The sequence below is a fragment of the Euprymna scolopes genome, chromosome 46 (genome assembly GCF_053919585.1).
Source record: "Euprymna scolopes isolate OS-2025 chromosome 46, ASM5391958v1, whole genome shotgun sequence".
Taxonomy (NCBI): Eukaryota; Metazoa; Mollusca; class Cephalopoda; order Sepiida; family Sepiolidae; genus Euprymna; species Euprymna scolopes.
The window spans coordinates 1,099,069-1,117,322 of NC_136527.1; the positions used below are offsets into that span (position 1 = coordinate 1,099,069).

The following is an 18,254-nucleotide window of genomic DNA, read 5'->3' on the forward strand; positions in this document are numbered from 1 at the left end:
ATTAAGGGATTTCTATCCAACAGGGTTTTGCATCACAGTGACCCTCCGAATTCAGGTTTTTTCACTGACAATTGCTTCCGCAATTCTCTTCATGTAACTGCATAACGTTCCAAACAGAGCCAGGGAATATTTCAAGTCTGCTTATCATCCGACACATTTCAGGGATTTAATATTCTCTTTTAAAAACTACTAGCGGGTGCCCGGGTGTTTGTGTGTGTTGGGGAGGGGGTAGATAAAAACAACCCTGCTTAAAAAAAACAAAAAACGTTGGTCGGGTGTTTGGAGGTGTAAAAGAAAAAAGTTTCAGTAGAAAGATAGGCTTGAACCCCGAACCTTTGGCGTGGAGGTGGAAAGGAAATGGAAAAAAAAAACCCTGCGACCTAACCGTCTCGACCACGGGAATAGATGGATTGATGAGTGTGTTAAGTTGACGTTTATAAAGCGAAAACAGGTACGAGAACGTTAAGTCGTGTGATGTTTGACCTAGTTTTGCGCTGGAAGATCAAAAAATATCTTGAAAATAGCTTGTAAAAGTTGGGTAAATTAAAGATAGCTGCGACCAGAGTTCCTTAGTCGTAGATATTATTATTTAGACAGCATATAAAAAGTTTTAAGAAGGAGCGAGCCAACCGAGAATGACGGCGAAAAAAGCCTTTTGTAGACATACACAAAAAGCGAACACACATACATACACACATTTTCGTTTTTATATATATACTAGCGAGAGGTACCCGGCGTTGCCTGGGTGTTTGCAGGTGTGTGTGAAAAAAAACAGGTGCCCGTGAAAAAAAAACACAAAGCCTTGACGACGCGCAGTTGGAAAATAGTAAAGTGTGAAAAAAAACAGGTGCGCGTTTTTGATTGACGTAACGGCGATAAGTATTCAGCAGTCAGCATTTTGTGCGGGACAGTTTTTAATGAAGTCAATAAATCGGTTTGTTTGTTTTTAAAAACCCGCTCCCCCGTCTGAGATGACAAAGTCGACATTGGCAAAACGTTCACTGGCTCTGGGCCTGTTTTAGAGTCGAGTTTCGTTTTTTATTTATACCGAAAACCAAATGTAATGCATGTCGATGCGGGAAATGTGGACTAATTAACGTTTGAAAGTCAATAAAATTAAATAGACAGGCGAGCTCCGTGGTTAAGTGTGAGATATTACAATTTATAGATGATATAAAAAGTTTTAAGAAGTTGTGAACCGAGCAAGCGCTTCTCTGAAAGAAGCCTTTTGTGGACATCGAGGAAAAGCATACATACATACATACATTTTCGCTTTAGATAGATGTCGCCCACCCTGTTCTGTTTAAGTCATAGAGCACATTTCTTCTAATAGTTGCCTTGATGTTAGGTCAAACTTGTAATTACTTCGATGCGAGCACAACTATCTCATCAAATTCTTATATCATCGATATAGGAATCTCTCACATAATCCTCTTTTAATCAGTTTAGAAGACTTGCAGCATAATCTTTGAAAACACTCATTAGGTATTTGCCTTGTACCTGATCCATTGGTATATCCGCAGATGTCTCAACATGCGAAATTTAGACGGTCAATTATATATCAAATCGATACAGACCCAGATTAATATTTGTGTTTTTATTTGCTTAATAAATCACAAGGTTTCTACAGACTTGAAAAGTCTTTGAATTTTAACTTTTGCATTGGAAAGGACTTATTTCTATTATTACGTTGAAAAATCCTTGGAAATATGGAAAATGTCTTGCAAATTGTATTCTTTATGTCCAGTAAAGATTTTTGTCGGAATGTTAAAAATAAAATTGAAATAAATTTGTGTTTTTATTTGCTTAATAGATCACAAGTCGTCTAGAGAGTTTGTACAGACTCAAAAAGTTTTTGAATTTTTACTTTTTACCTTGGAAAGGACTTATTTTTTATTTTTATTTTTTTTTCATTACATTTTCACTCCAAACAAGGCACGTTGCCACTTTGATGTAGGTTGCTACTATCAGGGACATAAGCTACAGGGGTACTATGTAGGGAGTTGGACATAAGCTACAGGGGTACTATGTAGGGAGTTGGACATAAGCTACAGGGGTACTATGTAGGGAGTTGGACATAAGCTACAGGGGTACTATGTAGGGAGTTGGACAACAATACCCCATACATGGGCGAATGGTGGCCTTATAGAGGTACAGAATACTTTCGGGCGTTAGTAGCTTTCTAGCATGGTAGAGAGAACCTACCTTCTTTGCAGCGGTCCTGCCAATACTTTTAATGTAATTGTTCCAACTCATGTTTTGTGTGAACGTTGGGCCGAGGAGTTTGAAAGATGTACTCTCAGATAAAGAGTCTTTGGCCATTGCTATTGGTGGTAGAGAAGGTATCTTGTAATTATTGAAGAAAACAAGTTTAGTCTTGGTAGCATTTTTATCCCCATTCCACTACAGATTGGAGGTCATCCTCTAGTGTTTCTGCCATTTGTTTTCCTGCCATGCCTGTTATAGAGCGTGGTGTCATCAGCATATATACCATCTCACAGACAATTTTGTCGGGGAGGTCATTTATGAATAATAGGAATAATAGAAGTCCAAGAATAGACCCCTGAGGCACTCCCGCATTTATATCATATTGTTTAGATGTACGACCGTCGAGGACAACCTGGATTTTTCTCTTATCTAAGAAGGATTTAATTATGTTAAGTATTCTTCCAGTGATACCGTATGATCTGATTTTCCTGAGAAGACCTTCATGCCACACTCTGTCAAAAGCCTACCGCTCTACTCTCCCTCGCTTTGTCCAGTGAATAGTATATACGTTCAGAGATTATTTCTATTATTAACTTTAAAAAGTGCCTTACTTAAGGGGGCGGTTTATCAGGAATTTGTTTGTGTTGGACTTGAAGACATCCAAGTTGTAGTCAGGTGGGAAACAGGCAAACGGAAGAGAGTTCCACAGGCGTGCACTTCTAAGAAAGAAGCTTTGTTCATAGAATCTACGTTTTGATTTAGGCACAGATAAAAAATGGGAAAAATTATTGACAGTGGTTTCAGCTAGATGGGTGTTTTTCATGAAAGATTGGCGAGGGGGGACCAGAGATTGGAGCTCAGACGACCACTTGCCATGGAAGTAACGATAAAACAAAGACAGGCTCGCAATGTCTTTTCTGTGGGAGAGAGGTTGCAGGGAAGAGAAAAGGGCATCTTCCACTAGGCCACAAAGTTTATTTTGTACTCTGTCAAGGCAGGATAGGCTGTTTTTAGCAGCTCCTGCCCAGATATGGCAGCAGTACTCCATCCTTGGACGTACTTGGCTTTTATATAGGTAGAGAATTGCATCAGCAGTGAGATATCTTCTGGAGCGGTAGAAGGATCCTACCATTTTTCCAGCGACCTTGGCAACAGACTTTATGTACGTGTTCCATTTCAGGTCAGGAGTTGCTTTGATGTTAAGCCAAACTTGTGATCACTTTGATGCGGGCACAACTATATCGTCAAAGTCTTATATCATCGATATAGGAATCTCTCATGTAATCCTCTTTTAATCAGTTTGGAAGACTTATGGCATAATCTTTGAAAACACTCATTAGGTATTTGCCTTGTACCTGATCCATTGGTATATCCACAGATGTCTCACAATATGTGAAATTTTGACTGACAATTATATCAAATCGGTACAGATCTGGATTAATGTGTTTTTATTTGTTTAATAGATTTAAGGGTTCATATTAGGCACCACCAAAAATGGCCGAAAAATCAAGTTGTTTTTTAAAACGAAATTACATTTATTAAAATCCATGATTTCTGAGTAACTTTTTTTTTTCCAGAAAGATAAAACCCTGAATTTTATCATATAGAAAGCAGAATAATGTAAAACTTTTTATACTATTTTTAATTAAATTTTAAATGTTAAAATTTCCCCAAAAGTTAACAATTGACATTTTTTGTCTTGCACAAAAAGCGTATATAAATATTTTTAAAAAAAGGTTTTTGAAAGAATTAAGTTGTTTATTTTTAGTCTAACTAAGATTTAGGGTGATTTTCTATGAGAATATGCAAAAATATTATAATATAAGTACCTGGATTTCAAATAATTCCACTTATATAGGCAAGCAGTTACTTTGCATCGATTTGATAGTGTTCACGTTCCTATTTACGTTTGTACTTGATTAATATTTGTGTTTTTATTTATTTAATAGATCGCATGTCTTCTACAGGGTTCATACAGATTTGAAAAGTTTTTGAATTTTTACTTTTGCCTTGGAAACGACTATTTCTATTAACTGGAAAAATCCTTGAAAATATGGAAAATGTCTTAAAAGGCCTTGAAAATTGTATTCTTTATATCCAGTAAAAATTTGTGTCGAAATATTAAAAATAAAAATGAAATAATTTTTTAAGTATTAATAAAAATACCGTTAAAATATTTTTTAAGATATCGAACATAAAATCGAAATACATTGTTCTGAAATTGTGGATGCAAGAGTTATCTCCCTTCATCATAGCCTTGCCTAGTTTTGTTATAAAGGGACATAATCGGTCTAATTTTCAATTATCACAAATTTTTTCTCACTTTTCTTTATTTTTGCTTTCGTTTATAATTTAATTTGGGAGGGGGGGGGGCACAAGGGGAAGAATAGTGGCAGCCGTCATAAATAAAATGACTCCCCTCAAAGAAAAATTTTCTTTGTATATAAACTAACTGAAAATGAGGCCAAAAAACATGAACAAGATGGCAACCATCTTGATTGTAAATATAAAAGTTGTAAAGAGAATTAATATTCGAAATAAAAAAATAATGCACGTAGATTATAAGGATTTTTTTCTGTATTTTAAATTAGGTTGAATTCTGGACATTGGCTATGGCAACATTTATTTGTTATAACAAATAAATATTTGATTTTTTTATAACGTTTTTGAATCACTGTGGGTCGTAAAACAAACCCAACATTTTATTTTGAAAACTTGAATTTTGTCTTGAGAAGGCCTTGAAAAGTCTTGAAAATGGACATTGCACTATATTTTTAGTCGCGTGCAAGCGACTCTATAAGTCACTTCGTCTGTTGGTCGGTCAGTCTGTCGGTCTGTCCGTAACACTTTTGTGCTTGGCCTTTTTGGTTAAGATCAAAGGTCTGTTATTAATAGATGCTGTTCTTAGCCTTTTTAAGCTTTTCTTGGTCTTTTGGCCAAGGTCAAAGTGTAGTATCTGTTCTTACTACATGCTGTACTTATTGCGATATAAAGTGGGGGATCACTTTTCTCTATTAATTCAATGTAAAATGACAACCCACTTTAGAACCAGTCAGTCTCAAAGCAATTTAAGTCATTCTCCAGATCATTCAAGTTGTTTTTGAAGGATTCCAGTTATTTTTTAAGCATTCAAGTCATTCTTAAGGCCATTCAATTCATCAGTAAGTTTATTAAAGTCATTCTAAGTCATTTACTTTTTATTTATTTAAGTCATTTCAGCCCATTTTTCGGTCATTTTTTTTTTTACACAGTGATCACCACTTATCAAGGCCCAGAAGCCACTCGGGGATAAGGGTTATTGCAAGTACATTACGTTAGTGTGGAGATTTGATGAAGTGTTTACTTAAGGGGGCAGTTCATTAGGAATTTGTTAACATTGGACTTGAAGACATCCAAGTTGTAGTCCGGTGGGAAGCAGGCAGACGGAACAGAGTTCCACAGGCGTGCAGTTCTAAGAAAGAAGTTTTGTTCATGGAATCCACGTTTTTATTTAGGCACAGATAAAGAGTGGGGGAAATTTTTCACAGTGGATTCAGCTAGACGGGTGTTTTTCGTGAAAGATTGGCGAGGGGGGACCAGAGATTGGAGTTCAGACGAACACCTGCCATGGAAGTAACGATAAAACAAGGATAGGCTCGCAACGTCTCTTCTGTGGGAGAGAGGTTGCAGGGTAGAGAAAAGGGCATTTTAGTTTATCTTTGAGAATTTCATGTCAATCCTACATTCACGCATTCATTCATTACACGAGAGCATGCGACTAATGGCTATCAGCTTTGTTTCTTCAATAGTTTGGTCCTATTCAAGAATGTAAGTTCAAGCGTACAGGTTGATGAACAAAAAATAATAAAAGAAATTAGCATGAGATACAACGAGAGTTAATGGTTCAATTCTATCTGACTGCAACAACAAATGCAATTCTTTGCCTGTATAAGAGCCAAGTACACCAAGGATGGAGTACTGTTGCCACATCTGGCAGGAGCTGCTAGAAAGACCTTATCCTGCCTTGGCTGAGTTCAAAATAGATTTGTAGCCTATTCAATCGTATTTTATGACCGATCAACACTGGGTGCCCCCCCCCCTAGTAGATAATATAAGATATGACAAGTTACCGTAAATAGTGATTACGTCAGCTATGTTATTTTAAACGTGGATGGATTCATTTTCTCACGTGCCTCTATCATACCAAAAAGCTACTACCAATTTGTGCTGACAACACTACCATCTATGGTAACACATCAAAGGTTGTAAACGACCAAGTTATCTCTGATTCTCTCTCCTCTGATCTTGAACACGTGGTGCAATGGGGAAAGAAGTGGCTGGTTAATTTTAATGCATCTAAAACTAAGCATCTATCTTTACACCATTAACGTTCTGATCCCCATCTGGCATCAATTGAAATGAATGGCCCTCATCTTGGGGAGGCTCCATGTTTTGACAAGCTTCTGGGCTTGGCCTTTACTCCTGATCTGAAATGGGACACGTACATCAAATCCATCAACCCCTAAACCTTGCAAGAATTGAAAGAAAACATCAGGAATGAAATAAGTGATTTAAATCGCAATCCAGAGATTCTGCAATCTGTCATGAATAATGTTTTGGAAAAGAACACAAATATGCGAAGCTGAAAATGGGCAACATTTTTTTTTTTTTTTTTTTACATAGGCATCACCACTTATCAAGGCCAAGAGGCCACTCAAGGATAAGGGTTAAAGAGTGTACAGTAGACATTGGACTATATAGTAATCATTAGTAATGAAAATTTGGTAAATTTGATAACTTATATGGAACGGCTCATCAAGAACTTATTTACGTTAGACTTGAAGACAACCATATTGTAGTCAGCTGGAAAGCAGGAAAACGGAAGACAATTCGACAGGCGTGCAGTTCTAAGAAAGAAGCTTTGTTCATGGAATCTACGTTTAGGTTTAGGCACAGATAAAGAGTGGGGGAATTATTGATAGTGTTTACAGCTAGACAAGTGTTTCTTGTGAAAGTTTGGCGAGGGGGGACCATAGATTGAAGCTCATTCGAACACTTTCCATGAAAATAACGATACATCAGAGACAAACTCACAACATCTCTTCTGTGAGATAGACGTTGCAAGGAAGAGAAAAGGACATCTCCTACGAGGCTACGAAGTCTATTTTGAACTCTATCAAGGCAGGACACGTCCTTTCTAGCAGCTCCTGTCCAGATGCGGCAACAGTATTCCATCCTTGGATGTACCTGGCTCTTATATAGATAGAGAATAGCATCAACAGTGAGATATTTACCGGATCGATAGAAAGATCCCACCATTTTTCCAGCGGCCTTGGCAACAGATTTGATGTACGTGTTCCATTTAAGATCAGGAGTAAAGGTCAAACCCAGAAGCTTGTCAAAACTTGAGGCCTCCTGAAGACGAGAGCCATTCATTTCAATTGATGCCAGATGTGGATCAGAATGTTGATGATGTAAAAAGAGAAGCTTGGTTTTAGATGCATTAAAAGTAACCAGCCACTCCTTTCCCCATTGTACTACGTACATTTAAAAGACATTATCTTTTCATAAATAAAGATTGTTTGAATTTTACATTTTTGTAATAAGATATTTCCCAATGTCTTAGCCAGATTGTTAAAATTACAGAAAAATATAATCTCTATCTCTATATAAATAAAATGAACTCATTTTTTCTCGTCGGATTTTGACCTTAATAGGATTAAAAATCAAGATATTTCATGCAAATATAATATGCACAAACGGCAGAACAATATCTGAGGTGTGTTGTAGGCTTATTATTTCTCAAATTCCTCGATAATCTTAGATTTCTATACTTTTTCTGCTGAGAAGTCACGGCCAAAATCGGTTAAGATCAATGGAAGTGGTAAAATATTTTCTCTCTAATAAATTCCTCCTCCCCCTGCCACCACTTAACACCGTTTGGGGATCGTTCACAAGGAACAGTTAAGAAGAGAACACCGGTTTGGCTTCGTAGTTCTTTCATGTGAAGTTATTTAAAAATCACTAAACTAAGCTGCAGTGCTCTGTGGCGTAGTGGTTAGCGTGCTGGACAATTCACATTATATTTTCACGTTCGCGCCGACCTACCGTAGTCGTTTTTTTTTGTTTTGTTTTTTCCTAAACAACTGGAATGGACTTTTCTTGGTGGCCGAACTGTTAATGTTGCAGATGTTTTTTTTTTTTTTTGTTTTTTTTCACACTTTATTTTCCTACTTTTACTCATGACTCCGGGTTTGATCCTTCCTACTTACCTACCATAACATTTTTTAAAACTCCCCCCCGTCCCGGAAACAAACACTCGGGCAACGCCGGGTACCCCCGCTAGTCAAAAATAAAGAATCTATTCAAGTTCAAAACCCTTTAGTGACTTTTTGGACACCCTGTATTAAAAATCGAAATAAATATTATTAAATTATTTTTTAAGTAGTAATAAAAGTGCCATTTAAAATATTTTTTAAATATTCAAAATAAAATTAAAATATATAGTTCTGAAATTGCATAGTAGTATTGTGGATACAAGAGTTATGTTCCATTATCACAAAACTACCCCAGGTATTGTGGATACAAGAGTTATGTTCCATTATCACAAAACTACCCCAGGTAGTTTTGTGATAAAGGAACATAACTCAATTTGTTTTTTTCGACCCGGCTGGCCTTGTTTTCAATTATCACAATTTTTTTTTCTCTCTTTCTTGTTTCCATTTTATTTTTTGGGGAAGGGGAGAGTAAAAAAAATTAAGTAAAAAAATAAAAATGCCCCCCCACCCCTACCCCAAAAACTTTCCTTCTACGAATGGGAGTCTCCAATGATGAATTGCTCTTTTTTCCACTTTATTGAATCACTGTGGATTGTAAAACAAACCTCAAACTTTGTTTTAAAAACTTGAATTTTGTCTGGAGAAGGCCTTGAAAAACTTTGAAAAATCCTTTGAAATGAACATTGAAAATATGTACGAATGGGGAGTAAGTCGTTCACTTAGGAACACAAAAGAAAGCTGAGACAGGATTGTTAATCAAGGTGTGACAGTGAATTTTGTGACAATTTATGATAGTTAAGGACAGTTTACAAACCGTTCTGGGTTTGCAATGGTTGAGGGCAGTTTTGAATTGAGGACAGTTTCCAGTCTGGCACAATGGAATGCATGTTGTGGCCTGGAACAGATCAGAATGAGTTGATATCAGTTGGCGAACACATCACCAGATGCACCCGTAACTCTCACCTTCCTCTTTGGCAGCAGCGAATGTGAGAGATAAGGGCGCAGAAACAACTATTGCTATAATCTGATAGACCCCTTTGTTTACGCATTTGTTTTTCTATTTTTCCATTCTGCTGCAGGTCTGTTGCCGCGTATTGAAGACGACCACAAGATAATAGCTAAACCAACCTACAAAGTGAAAAATGCCTGGAGTAGGGAAAAGGCTCTCTTTGGACAAAATGATTATATTGGTATGTAGAAAAAAACATTTTTCATTTCTTTTTTTGGGTGCGTATGTTTAAAGATATCAGATGATTTATCATATACAAGGCACAACGATAAAGTTGTTGCCCTAAAGAATACAACACTAAAACTTTATTTTAAAATTTTTATTGAAAAAAAATCAAGTCAGGTAACTTTGTGACCTGACGGGGCACCGGCCAACGATGGAGAGCTTTGCTGGTGGGTCGAGAGGCAGTCGGTCTCTTGGTAGGTCCTTTTAACACAAGTTCAGGAGATTTTGCATTGTTGAATCTAACAGTGATGAAGATGATGATGGAAGAAACGGAATCTGTGTTTTTAACAGATAATCAAAATGATTCCCCCCACCCCTCACAAGATGGATAGTTGAAGACTTTAAGTGGATGTCAGAAATATATTTCCCAAGCAGTGAAAATTTATGTTTTATTTGATAGGCCACCAGAGAACCAAGTCAAGTGGTTAGTTAATTGGTAATTAACCGTGAAACCCCCTACGAATGAATGTTTATTTCACGATAGACTGGTTCTCATAAAATTGGATTTTAAGGAATACTAGCGGGGGTGGGTGGGGTACCCGGCGATGCCCGGATGTTTTGAGTGAATCAAAACTCCAGGGAGGGGGGGGGTTATAATAATAAAAAAAAAAAAGTCTTGGTAGATGAGTATAAGGATCGAACCCGAACCCTTGAGGCAAAGTTTGAAATTAAAGTGTGAAAAAAAACATCTTGAAAAAGAGTTAAAAACATATTTAATTTTAAAAAGGAAGCACAAGATAAGTGGATAGTCCTTAATCCGCGGAGTTTCGAAGAAATACTCTCCTTCTCATCAGAGGGCAGGAATTAGCAAAATGCTGGATCGGATTTTGCATGTAAAAGGATTTAATGAAACCAAAAGTAAGTCACAGATCTTACTTGGTTAAAAAAAAGGGTGAGGTAAGGCGAATAGGAGGTAAAAGAAAAATGATGAAAAGATTTCACATGAATGGATAGTCCGGTGAAGGGTAAAAAATCCAAGAATGGTAAAATCCAAACACGGTCGAATTAAAAACTTCCAATCCAACAGGTAAGTTCCAAAGGAATCGTTTAATTGGAAGATGGTCCAAAATGATCCAAAAGGCAGAATTCAAGTTCAAATGTGCACAGAAAAAGCACTGGAGAGAATATTTAAAACGCGTCTGCCAAGGCTGGAAGAATCAAGTAAATCCAAAGTTTATTAATCATTTGTTCATATATATATATATATATATAGAGAGAAATCGAATGCCTACTAGACACTGTCCTCGAGTGTCTAAGGTCTCTCTGTACAGGGGTTTGTCAGAACAATCTGGCATGAGGATACTTTTTCCATAGAAGTAAACCCTGACCAAATATTCAAAATCACATAGTATTTGCAGCCCAAATAAGATCTCCTCACTACGGCTACTCTACAGATTTTCCGAGGAATGGTGCACCTTCTCCAAGTGATATTACCTCAAGTAATAGCACGAAGCTGGATACTCCACCAGACTAGACAAATTCTTGTCCTGGAATCCAGTAAGACCATGAGACCAACATGAAAGATATACTACAACATATAAAATGGTTAATTAGGGAGAAGGAAAATTATGTTCTCAATTTCTTTACTAACTCAGTGCTTGAGAGATAAAGAACTTAAATGGAACATTCGAATATCTATGTATCTCATATAGACTTCAAGTGTTAGTCCCAGGTCGTGGGCCCCTTGATTTCTGAGAACTTCGACTGAAGTAAAATAAAACAAAATATATATATATATATATATATATATATTTATTTATTTTTATTTCGGACTATTATTTTCATCTTTATTAGTTGTTGTTTTTTTGATCTTTTATTGTTTTTGTTTATTCACAACGTTTCGGCCAACTATTCCTCTGGCCTTCGTCAGGTGGTAACTGCGACGGATAGGAACTTCGAATCTCCTAACTGGATTCTCAGCCATCACTGCCATCCGTAGTTGTTGTCGTCTCACCACATTTTTGGCCAATTAACCTCTGGCTCACTTTGGGTGGGATTGAAACCACTATCTTCAGACAATGTTCATCTGGAACTGTAGAGATTCAACGTCTCTATCAACTGCGCCACGGGCCAGAGGAATAGTTGGCTGAAACGTTGTGAATAAACAAAACATACTTGGACATACCTGGCTTTTATATAGATAGACTATTGCATTAGCAATGAGATATCTACTCGACAATAACTAAAATTTATATTGAACACAATATATAAAAGGCAAAATGTGTGTGACCATTTCGTGTATGTCTTCAAAAGGCTTTTCTCGCACACGGTTCCGGGGTCGTTATGATCGCTTACAACTGTTTATATGGGTCCTAAATAATAATATGTATGATTTGGGAAAGCGCGTCGCATCTAGATTTATTTATGTCGACTTTTACAAAATTATTGCTATTTTGGCTTCTCGCGTGTTGATGAGGCTTTTTCGTATAAAAAGCGAAACTAATTCAAAGTTAACAAATCCTCGGCATTACGCCGGGAAATGTCCAGAAGCATGATCAGACAATCTGGACAATTGGGAGGTGTTTTTCCTCTCCCCAACATCTGTTGGGGGAAAAAAAAAAAGAAGTCAAATTTAGGTAAACAACTGTGTGACTTCTATTTGACCTTCTTAATTAGGTCAAGTGGAAGCAGCAGAGTTAACTTTTATTGTGCACGCCTGTTTTTATAGTTAAATAAATAAATTCAAACACGTCTACGCTGTATGTCGCGGTGGCCCAATGGTAACACGTCGCACGTTTTTTTTTTTTTTTTTTTTCACACATTAATTTCCAACTCAAGGGTACGGGTTCGATTCTCATACTCACTTACCAAAACATTTTTTTTATTATTATTTAACCAACATAGTTGCTGATTCTCTGTTTTGAATGTCCCAGAGCCTAGCTGGAGTCCGAACACGGTACCCCCGTAATAATAATAAAGGGTTGGGTTCAAGACTCCTAGCAAACGGTTCCCCAGTTCGATACAAAACACCTGATGAAGGCCTGAGTGCAAAACGACCGAAACGTTTTTTACAACTACTCAAAACGAGATCACAGTGTAGTATCTGTCCTGATGCTACATTTCACCTTTTTGGTCCTCAGTCAGTAGAGGAAAAATCCTTCATAACCGAGACAATTTTAATCTTTGTTCCTATCCAGAGTGCCTCTCTTTGAAGGGCTGGATTTTCCCCACATTAAAAACCGACTTGGTGTCTAAGGAAGTCAGTCCGACAATCTCAATAAATGAAAACACCTCATCTCAAAATAAAGTTACGTTTTACGAAGGAACACCAGTTTGCGTTTGCTTTACTTTGTAGTTGCTTAAAAAAACTGGAATGGAATTTTACCGTGTCTTTTCGTTCTATGAATTAATATAATTAACCGATACCGACATTTCCACAAACATTTTTTGTTTAATTTCACATTACAGATGACTTACGTTAAGAATCTGTAGTTTGAAAACACTTTTTAAATATCGTGGCATGCTGATGCAATGGTTATCCTACTTGATTCACTGTTTTTAGAATTAAGAGTTGAGGTTTCTTGTAATTATTGACGGAAACAAGCTTAGTCTTGGCAGCATTGAATGTGATCATCCATTTTTGTCACCATTCCACTACAGATCGGAGGTCTTCCTCTAGTGTTTCTGCCATTTCTTTAAATATGTGTTCATTTGTTTTCCTGTCATGTCTGTTATAGAGCATGGTGTCATCAGCATATATACCCATCTCACAGACAATTTTATCAGGGAGGTCATTTATGAATATTAGGAGTAATAGAAGTCCAAGGATAGACCCTTGAGGCACTCCCACATTTATGTCATATTGTTTAAATGTATGACCGTCGAGGACAACCTGGATTTCTCGCAGTCTCCCTGGCAATGCTCTGAATGCATCTGTTCCAACTCATGGTCCCTGTGAACGTTAAGCCGTGGTGTTTGAAAGAAGTACTTTCATTTAATGTATCTTTAGCCATTGCTATTAGTGGTTGAGAAGGTTTCCTTTAATCATAAGCTGAGTGTGTGTGTGTGTGGTCACAAATAGGCTCCTATATGGTTGACTGTTTTAAAAAACTGATTACATATAATGATAGAAGATGTATCGAGACACAGGAATGGGTATGTTTGATCTGGCAGAACGGTGGTTCATTAAAATTGTGGAGTCTGCGTTCGCGCCTGGTCCACAAAGTATGGAAATAAAAAATTTTAAAATTAAAAAAAAACGTTTACAAGTGTTTTATATAGATGTACATAATAATACTTTGATAACTTAAATAGGGATGGTATGATAAAATTGTGGGGTCTGCGTACGTGCCTGGTCCACAAAGTATGGAAATAAAAAATTTTAAAATGAAAAAAAAAAAACGTTTACAAGTGTTTTTGATATAGATGTACATAATAATACTTTGATAAGTATGTTTTAACTTAAACAGGGATGGTAAAATAAAATTGTGGGGTCTGCGTTCGCGCCTGGCCTCTAAAGAATGGAAATAGGCACACACTTTAATAAAGACTTTTCATATCTATCTGCGTAAATATACTTTGATAATTATGTTTCAGTTTGAAGAAATATTGTATAATAAAATTATGGGGTGTTCGTTCGCACCTGACCTCCATAGAATGGAAATATGTCACAAAGTTTAACAAGGTTTTTTTAATATAGATCCACAAAATATTGTGATAAGTGTTTCAGTGTGAGCAGGTATGGTATAATAAATTATGGGGTTTATCTATTTTATTTTTACTTTCATCATATTTTGCTTTGGTTTTGATACCCCCAAATTCAACCCAAATTTACAACCCTTCCTTTTACTAAACTATCATACTTTCATAAATCAGAGTCCATTTTCTGTAGGCTGTGTTTGAATCCAGTCAACGACGGGTACTTTTGCTAGTATAATCTATTGTTTATTTCTGACTTCCCATCAGAGCTGCATTATGCTGAAAAAAGTCATTTGTGTGAGACTGTGTACCTCCACCTGACAACATAAGGATGAGCCAAAGTTTTATCTGGACCTTAATTCTCCATGTCGTACAAAAATTAGTTTTCGGCTTTTTTCGTCCTCATTCCACTACAGATTGGAGGACTTCCTCTGGTGTTTTTGCCATTTACTTAAACATGTGTTGTCAACTAAAGATTTATTTTGATTTTAAAATAAACCGATTTGTATTAGTTTACTATTAGCGTACAAAATGCTATTGGTATGCAAAAAAAAAAAAAAAGAAACAAAAAAAAAGATGCTATAGGAACAAAATACTTTAAGCTCCCCCCCCCCCCCCGCTCCCATGTATGTTACGAACACGTTTATCTCTGCATTGTTTCCACAAAGCTAATTCATATGTCTGGCAGTGTTCTTTTTTTTTTTTTTACACAGTGTGTTGGACTTGAACACATCCAAGTTGTAGTCAGGTGGGAAGCAGGCAGACGGAACAGAGTTCCACAGGCGTGCAGTTCTAAGAAAAAAGCTTTGTTCATGGAATCCGCGTTTTGATTTAGGCGCAGATAAAGAGTAGGGGAAATTTTTCACAGTGGATTCAGCTAGACGGGTGTTTTTCATGAAAGATTGGCAAGGGGGGGACTAGAGATTGGAGTTCAGACGAGCACCTGCCATGGAAATAACGATAAAACAAGGATAGGCTCGCAACGTCTCTTCTGTGGGAGAGAGGTTGCAGGGAAGAGAAAAGGGCATCCCCCACTAAGCCACGAAGTCTATTTTGTACTCTGTCAAGGCAGGATAGGCTGTTTTTAGCAGCTCCTGCCCAGATATGGCAGCAGTATTCCATCCTTGGGCGTACTTGGCTTTTATATAGATAGAGAATTGCATCAGTAGTGAGTATCTTCTGGAGTGGTAGAAGAATCCCACCATCTTTCCAGCGACCTTGGCAACAGACTTGATGTACGTGTTCCATTTCAGATCAGGAGTAAAGGTCAAACCCAGAAGCTTGTCGTTCTTAGATATGTTGGATAATTAACATTGTTAAAAGTTAATAAACTACAGGGTGATCCAAAAATAAACGGGCCCAACTCTAATTAGGCCTCGTTTCTTGTGTTTTGTCCAAGTGAAATGAAACTTTGGTCATAACTAGTTTATTATATTCTAAACATCAAAACACTAGGGTTTTTGGCCTTTTTTTTCTCCGTTCTACAACATATGTTCTAGATGGCCTCCATTTAGATTTTTTTTTTTTTTTGGGGTCACCCTGTATTATCAATCTATCTGTCTATTTATCTATCTATTCAAGGTTAAAATAGTTTATATTGGGAGTTATTTATTGTTTATAGAATAAAGTGTAGCAATGGGTTTTAGCTGAAGATGTTTATATAAATTAGCTAGGCTAAATATAAACAAAATAAACTTTCTCATTAATGAGTTCAATTTACGATAAAAGAAGAGGTACCATTTAAAATCGCTGCAAATCATTTCTGTGTTTGCATATTTTAAAAGTAAACATTAATCAGAAGTGACTTTTCCAGGGCATTCATTGTCAAGCTCAAATATCATCTGATGTGATATTGTAAACAAACACAGACAGAATTTGATGAATGACATCATGATTATTTATTATTTAAAAAAAATTTTTTTTACAAATTAGTCCACAGGGCAAAATTCTATAATAATACATATGCAATCTGAATAAATTAAAATATGTTTAAGTGTATTGTATGAGCAGACAACACCGAGCTGCCAACTAGTATATATATATATATATATATATATTTTTTATCATTCGTTAGAAAACCATCTAGTCAGTAAGTTATTTAATCACCTGCAATCACTGCATCAACTCGCTCTCGAATTTACTATAGTACCACTAATTTATTTTTCAAGGGATCATATATATATATATATGGGATACATATATATATATTTAATGGTTTCTAACTTTATCTATTTAATGGTTTCTAACTTTATCTATTTAATGGTTTCTAACTTTATCTATTTAATGGTTTCTAACTTTATCTATTTAATGGTTTCTAACTTTATCTATTTAATGGTTTCTAACTTTATCTATTTAATGGTTTCTAACTTTATCTATTTAATGGTTTCTAACTTTATCTATTTAATGGTTTCTAACTTTATCTATTTAATGGTTTCTAACTTTATCTATTTAATGGTTTCTAACTTTATCTATGAAAAAGGAAAAAACCATTTTTGATGGATTTTCCAATGTTTAATAATGGTAGTTAAATAAAAAATATTTAAAAAATTTTTGATTTTGAAGACATTAGCTTTTTGCCTGTAAATAAATTTAATTAAATTACAGGCGTCCAAAAGTTAAGAAACGAGGGGAAATTATTAATGAAAAAAAAAGAATCCTATCAGTATTTAGTGAAAATCCCCTTGTTTTTAATCACACTATGGAATCTTTTGCTACAAGACAGAACCAATCGTTCACATGTTATAGGTGAAATATTATTACAGGATTTTTTTATACATTACATAAAAAGTAATATTACTGATATCAACCCTTTATTTAAAAAATGTTATTATAAGTCCTTCTTTAGGAAAAGTATGTTGGATTGGCTTATTTATTTATTTATTTTTTTACATTTTCACACCAAACAAGGCACGTTGCCACTTTGATGTAGGGGGCTATTATCAGGGACCTAAGTTGCAGGGGTACTATGTGGGGAGTTTAGCAGCAAGATGTTTGTTCACATTACACTTGAACTTCTGCATGTCAGTAGAGTTGGGGAAGCAGGAAACCAGAAGAGAATTCCAAAGTTCTGCAGTTCTGGGGAAGAAGTTATTGGAGTAAAAGGCTTTCTTACATCTAGGGATTTCAATTGTATGGGGGTGGGATTTTGCTGCTTGGGTAAGAGGCTGAAGTTTAGATGAGAGTTCGGGACCTATTAGGTTGGCGACTCTCTTTTGGACCCTATCCAGGAGTGAGAGACTAGTAGCAGATGCACCAGCCCAAATGTGACAGCAGTACTCCATACATGGGAGAATGGTTGCTTTGTAGCGGTAAAGGATACTTTCAGGTGTAAGTAACTTTTTAGCACGTTAGAGAGAGCCCATCTTCTTTACAGTAGGCTTAGCAATGATCTCGATGTATCTCAACTCCTGTTTCCTGTGAACGTTAAGCCAAGGAACTTGAACGAAGTGCTCTTAGGTAAAATATCTGTAGCGATAGTTATTGGTGGTTGGTAAGGTTTCATGTAATTATTAAAAGAAACGAGTTTTGTCTTGGCAACATTGAACATTACCTCCATTTTTGACCCCATTCCACTACAGGCTGAAGGTCTTCCTCTAGGGTTTCGGCCATTACCTTAGATATGTGCTCATTAGTTTTCCCCAAAAATAACTCCAGAATAACCGATAAAAAGGACATAGCAGACTTACTAGCTGAAACCTTTTCCAAAATTCATCCAATCAAAACCATAACAAAAAATTTATGACAATGAAACAAAATGCTGAACAGTACAAACTGAATTTTAAATTGAAAAACCTAGATTACAATAAACTTCTTACATTAATCAAATTAAAAAAATTTTATTAAGATTCCACAACACAGCTGTAGAACCAGATGTAATGCATTATGAATTTGTGTAGCAAAAATTACTACTAAGAACT

General features: G+C 36.1%; 1 protein-coding gene across 1 annotated transcript in view; it reads left to right on the top strand.

The window, feature by feature from the left end:
* Nucleotides 1–18,254, top strand: part of LOC145270980 (large ribosomal subunit protein mL51-like) — a 43,089-nt gene that overhangs the window by 12,242 nt on the left and 12,593 nt on the right. The window contains exon 3 of the mRNA XM_080126515.1: nt 9,545–9,655. Within this exon, the coding sequence (XP_079982641.1) occupies nt 9,545–9,655 (111 nt within the window). The remainder of the gene's footprint in view (nt 1–9,544; nt 9,656–18,254) is intronic.